This window comes from Dendropsophus ebraccatus, unplaced genomic scaffold (genome assembly GCF_027789765.1).
Source record: "Dendropsophus ebraccatus isolate aDenEbr1 unplaced genomic scaffold, aDenEbr1.pat pat_scaffold_673_ctg1, whole genome shotgun sequence".
Lineage (NCBI taxonomy): Eukaryota > Metazoa > Chordata > Amphibia > Anura > Hylidae > Dendropsophus > Dendropsophus ebraccatus.
The window spans coordinates 27,264-33,774 of NW_027210272.1; the positions used below are offsets into that span (position 1 = coordinate 27,264).

Genomic DNA, 6,511 nt, shown 5'->3' on the forward strand with positions numbered 1-6,511 from the left:
TTGCATAATTACAACTCCCATCTTGTACCATCACCACAACATGAGGATGGGGCTTGTAGTTATGCAACCAGGAGAGCTTCAGGTTGCAGAACTACAAATCCCATACTGTACCATATATATTATAATTATTTTTTATTATTTGACCTTAGAGATCACACAGTAGGCCCTGATCCAGTGATAGCATTGTCACATATTACTGCACATCTGGATAAAGTCTTAGGCCAGGCCCATGGCTTATGTGTGCTATGTGATTTCCCTCTCTACCTTATAGGAGTATATTCCTTCCTATGTCCGCAGAGGTGCTGGAGATCACATAACACACACAGTGCATGAGCCCGGCCATAGACCACAGCCACCACCCAGCAGTTATCATGGCCCAACTAAGCCCCGCCCCCTGCATGGAACATGGCAAAATGGCAGTTGGAAATGGCTGAACATGGGGAATAAGTAACAGGGTGTAAGGTATTTATAGCTCCCCATTCTACACATCTCCTCCCATCACCACTGTCTCCTATGGGGGGGGGGCACCTATGTGATCATGTGACCAGGGAGGAGTATCTACAGGTACAGATACTCCTGGACAGGACACCCCACTATGTACACAACCCCATCTCTATACAAACATCCCACAGTGTATCCTATCTGCTATACCCTGCTATACTGGATGGGGAATTCTCACTCACATGTTCCTCGTAGACAACGGGAAAGTCTGTATCCTCCACGAACTGGTCCTCCTCGCTGTAGATGATGTTCAGCTCTTCCTCCATGACTATAAGTCTTCTCCTGTCGTCAATCTCTCACAAATCGCCTATGTGTGTGAGAAAATAAAAGATTACATGGAGAAAACTGATTAAAAATAGAAAATAACAAAAAATACCAGGAGCCAATGGATATGCATACTTACAGTCCAACTACTAATAAAGCTCTGAAGGGTCCAGTTTGTAAACAAATGACATCATGATTTTCAATAATCTTTATTTAAACATCTTAATACAAACACTTGTACTAACCATACAATGAACAGTCGGCCATTGGCAGGAATTAGGGTGAATAAAATCTTGGTCTATGCGCTCGGCTGTAGTATTTTCTTATGATTTATACTGATATTTGATAATGTTGCTCAATAAATTAAAAAAAATACATTTGATAAAAGGTTCCAGTCCCTTCCTATAAGAATAGTTTTTCCCATATAATTACTATTTTATTCATAGTTTTATATAAGGGTAATAAGTGATTATTATTACATATCTGCCGCTTCTTTCCCGCCTGCTGTGCCTGTGTAGGGTTCAGGTCTCTTTTGGGGTTTAGTGTTTATGTTCATCTTGACTATTGTGCACAGTTTGCCATAGGCGGCCATTATAACAAATATGTGTATGGAGAAGTCCAGTCTCCTACACTCAATACACTTCAGCCTGTGACAATATGGGGCATTGCATCTGGTTACAGGGCGCATAGCTAACTACTATTGTTATTGTATATGGCGACAGAGAGCCTCTCTAGCTACATAGGGCATTGTTTCTGGCTTCAGGGGCCACTGTATCTGGGTATAGGGGCCATAATGTATATGGTTAAAGGAGACATTGGGCGACATGTATCATTACAAAAATGCGTATTTTTCGGCGGAAATGGGCGATTTGCGAATATTTTATTTGCAAAACGGCCACTTGCGAATAAAATATTTGCAAATCGCCCCTTTCCACTGGGTACGCCGGGGGGGGCGGGGAGGGGGGTGTGGAGGGGGCAGAACTGGGGGCGCGGTTTATCATTTTTAACACTAAAAGATACGCCGAAAACCTACTTCACCTTTCAGGTGGCGTAAGTTTTCGGCTGTGTGCACCAACGCGCACGGGATTTATGTAGAGGCGGTCCACCTCTACATGAATCTTCGTAGCGCCGGAGATGCGGGGACATTTATAAGTCCGGCGTAAAAAACGCTGGACTTAATAAATGTCCCCCATTGTGTTTTGTTATGGGGGGCGTATCTAGTGGTAAGGGTCATTCTAACTGGGGCACATTGTATCTGGCTATAGCAGACATGGAATTTGATCCAGGTAGGATATCTAGTAACAAGGGATATTGTATCTGGTTATAGGGGCATTGTATCTAGTTATAGGGGTATTGTATCTGGTTATAGGGGTATTGTATCTGGTTATAGGGGCATTGTATCTGGTTATAGGGGCATTGTATCTGGTTATAGGGGTATTGTATCTGGTTATATGGGTATTGTATCTGGTTATAGAGGTATTGTATCTGGTTATAGAGGTATTGTATCTGGGGAAGGGGCATTACTAATGGCTACAGGGCTCCATATTAATGGGGAAGGGGCATTACTAATGGCTACAGGGCTCCATATTACTGGGGAATGGGCATTACTAATGGCTACAGGGCTCCATATTACTGGGGAAGGGGCATTACTAATGGCTACAGGGCTCCATATTACTGGGGAAGGGGCATTACTAATGGCTACAGGGGGCACTGTTACTGGGGGAGGGGCCTTACTAATGGCTACAGGGGACACTAATATTTGAGAAGGAAGCATAATAACTGGGACATACAGGTCAGTCACATTGTTATTGAGGGATCTGATCTGGAAAGGAGCTGTGACAGAGCCTATGGCTGCAGTGGGATCTTAGTCCTTGGGGTCTCATTGAGTAAATCATATCACTTGGGGGTACTCTTCTTCCTTCTCTAATCCCTGACCCTCTGCATCTCTTTCCTTCTGCCTAAATTCCTTTTTCCTTTTGTCTATTCCTATTTTAAGGATTCTCCTTAAGTGTTAGCGTCATCTCAAACTATACAGTCTGTAGCTGTATTTCAGTTTTTCTCCAAGATCTCAAGCATTCGATATAAGTATTCAGCAGGACTCGCTTAGATGATTCTATACTGAAGTTCTAGTATTTTCTTAAAGGGGTTGTCCAGCAAAAATCTTTTTCTTTCATATCAACTGGTGTCAGAAAGTTATATAGATTTGTAATTTACCTCTATCAAAAAATCTCAAGTCTTCTCATACTTAGCTGATACTTAGCTGATACTTAACTCATTAGCTGCTGTATGTCCTGCAGGAAATGTTTTATTTTCAGACTGAGGCAGTGCTCTCTGCTGACATCTCTGGCCGAGACAGGAACTGTCCAGTGCAGGAGAGGTTTTCTATGGGGATTCATAGAAAACCGAGAGAGAGAGTTCCTGTTTTGGCCAGAGAGGACAGCAGAGAGCATTGTGTCAATCTGAAAATAAAACAACAATTCCTGCAGGACATACAGCAACTAATAAGTATAGGAAGACTTGAGATTTTTTAAAAGAAGTAAATTACAAATCTGTATAACTTTATGACATCAGTTGATTTTCGCAGGATAACCCCTTTAAACCTTTAGAGATTGTGCCACACAATTCTGCCTGTAAACAGGCCCACTTATATACGTGTATAGCACAGTTCTATTGCTCACCTAGGCCCACCTAGATGGTTGTATGGCCTGACTCTAATATTTCCATAGGCCCACCCAGATGATCACAGAGCACAGCTCCAACAATCACCTAAGCCGAACTAGAGGGCTAAATAGCACAGTTCCCACTTTCATCTCGGCAATCATAGATAGTTATAGTTACTGTTTCAGTGTTAACCTAGGCCTACTTACATCATTATATAAGTCAGCTCCAATATTTGCCCAGTCCCACCCAGGTGAACATATAGCACAGCTCCAACAATCACCTAGACCCCTTCAGATAATTCTAAACCACCCTTAGTACCCATTTACACAGAAAGATTATCTGCCAGATTATCTGCTAAAGATTTGAAGCCAAAGACAGGAATGGATTTGAAAAAAGGAGAAATCTCAGGCTTTCCTTTATGACCTGATCTCTGTTTATAGTCTGTTTCTGGCTTTGGCTTCAAATCTTTGTCAGATAATCTGTCAGATAATCTTTCTGTGTAAATGGACCCCTGCAATGTTCACCCAAGCCCACCCAGGGTACTTCTCCTCCCCTGGACCATTTCTTTCCCTAATATTGCCCTCTTAAGGGGGGGAGCTCCCTGCAATACCTTTTTTCCCACCAGAATAGACACAATTTCTTCCCAATATTTTCTCAGTTGGGCACATGCCCAGAAGAAATGTAACATATATAATCCGTCTTACCCTTGTAGTGTTTGGATTTTAATAATACTGTCACTCTGTGCAACCTCAGAGTCTTTTATCCTTTTGTCAGCATGTTTCATTTGAAAATAAGTGCAGATCGGTCAGGGTCCGGCTGCTGAGAACCCAAGGGGCTGGCACCAGACCAAAATGATAGTTACACTTTAAGACTACCCTCCATGAATAAATCCATTACTGTATAACCTTTCTCCTTACCGAATCCCTGATTTGATAGTTTTAGAAACTCTGGAAAATTTCTAAACTTCCATGAATCCTGCAAATTCTTTTTGTTTGTGAGTAAGGAGACCTAACCAATCCTTCGCATTCCATATTATTCTTACTCCACCTCATTTTAATTTGACAAATAATTTTTTTCTCCTTCTTCCTTAGAAAAAGTTTTTATCTATTCTGAATCTTTGTGGCTAGGCTACTTGACACTCTAAGGGTGCCCTTACACATAGGTTTGTTTAGGCTTCAATGTGATGCATAGCATTTTTGCCTTTCAGTGTGAAAGTCTTTGAGACTTTGGCCGTTATTCGGGTCTGCATTTTTCCCCGAAGTTTGTATTCAGGTCAAGATGTTGACTTATCAGCAGCTAAGTGCTACTTTACCCACTGATTGGCTGAAACCAGCTCTCAGGGTATGCTGGGAGTTGTAGTCTCTGAGAGAACAACACTTTAATAAATCAGTGTGTGCAGAGTCTCCTAGTGGCTGCAATCTGTGGGTGACAAGCATCAGCCCTGAAGGTCCAGCAATACATCTGTCTACAGCGGTAGTTATCAGAGGATTGTACTACTGTACTACAACTCCCAGCATATCCTGAGGGCTGCAGACTGTCAGTACATGCTGGGAGTTGTAGTGCCTGCAACAGTTGTAGTTGGGTCCTATACACTGGATGCTTTGTGGCATATAAGAATACATAGATCTGTGGGGGCTCAGTGTAGGGAAGTGACCCCAGAACATCACTAATAGGGTAGGGGTAGATGTTTTTGTTCTTTCCCCTATTAGTGCTGTTCTGGGGTCTCTCCTCTACACTGAGCCCCCACAGATCTATGTATTCTTATATGCCACAAAGCATCCAGTGTATGATGCACCTAGGACCCAACTACAACAGCTACAGGCACTACAACTCCCAGCATTTACTTACAGTCTGCAGCCCTCAGGATATATGCTGGGAGTTGTAGTACTTGCAGCTCTTGTAGTTGGGTCCTAGTTTAAAAGTTTGCGCTAGTGTACTGTAGTGACCGCGGGGCTGTGTCAGTACACTACTGCAAACCAGTGGTGTAGCTATAGGGGTCGCATCGGTCACCAGGGGGAGAATCTGGGGAGGCAGGGGGAGCAGCTGGGGAGCAGGGTTAACAGCTGTGGGGCAGAGGGAGCAGCTGGGGGGCAGGGGGAGCAGCTGAGGTGGCACGGGGAGTAGATGGGGGCAGGAGGAGCAGCTGGGATGAAAGGGGCAGGGGGAACAGCTGGGGGGCAGTGGCAGAAGATGGGGGAAGGGGGAGCAACTGTGGGGCAGAGGGATCAGCTGGGGTAAGGGGGAGCAGCTGGGGTGGCAGAGGGAGAAGATTTGGGGCAGGGGGAGCAGCTAGGGTGGCAGGGGGAGTAGATGGGACAGGAGGAGCAGCTGGGGTGACAGGGGCAGCAACTGGAGTGGCAGTGGTAGTAGATGGGGGCAGAAGGAGCAGCTTGGGTGACAGGCAGGGGGAGCAGATTGGGGCAGCTGGGGTGACAGGGAGAAGATGGGGGCAGCTGGGGTGGCAGAGGAGAAGATGGAGTGGCAGGGGGAGAAGATGGGGGGCAGGGGAGCAGCTGGGGTGGCAGGGGGAGAAGATGGGGGCAGGGGGAGCACAGACAGCCTCTATTACAGGCCAGAAGCTCACAGCTACAGCCTCACGGTACCCGAACTTCTCTCCTGCTTGAGAATTTCGGGACCGCAGGGCTGCAGCTGTGAGCTTCCGGCCTGTGATAGATCCTGGGCCTATGGCGGCAGGGGTTCTAAATATTTTTTTAATAAAAAAACATTTGCTTCCCTGCGGGTGCCGCCTCCCGCAAAGCGCCGCCCTAGGCACCGAACCATGGGTGCCTAGTGGCAAATACGGCCCTGTATGTACACAGTGACCCCAGCAGCAGAATAGTGAGTGCTGCTCTGGAGTATAATACAGGATGTAACTCAGAATCAGTACAGGATAAGTAATGTAATTTATGTACACAGTGACCCCACCAGCAGAATAGTGAGTGCTGGCGTGGAGTATAATACAGGATGTAACTCAGAATCAGTACAGGATAAGTAATGTAATGTATATACACAGCGACCCCCATTAGCAGAATAGTGAGTGCAGCTCTGCAGTATAATACAGGATGTAACTCAGGATCAGTACAGG

General features: G+C 45.2%; 1 protein-coding gene across 3 annotated transcripts in view; it reads right to left on the reverse strand.

The window, feature by feature from the left end:
* Window positions 1-914, reverse strand: part of LOC138778760 (germ cell nuclear acidic protein-like) — a 28,014-nt gene extending 27,100 nt beyond the window's left edge. For all 3 annotated transcript variants that reach the window (XM_069956492.1, XM_069956491.1, XM_069956489.1), the window contains exons 1-2: window positions 905-914; window positions 684-808 (exon numbers count right to left, since the gene is read on the reverse strand). In XM_069956492.1, coding sequence (XP_069812593.1) covers window positions 684-767 — 84 coding nt within the window. In that variant the 5' untranslated portion in view covers window positions 768-808; window positions 905-914. The remainder of the gene's footprint in view (window positions 1-683; window positions 809-904) is intronic.
* Window positions 915-6,511: the final 5,597 nt, after the last annotated feature.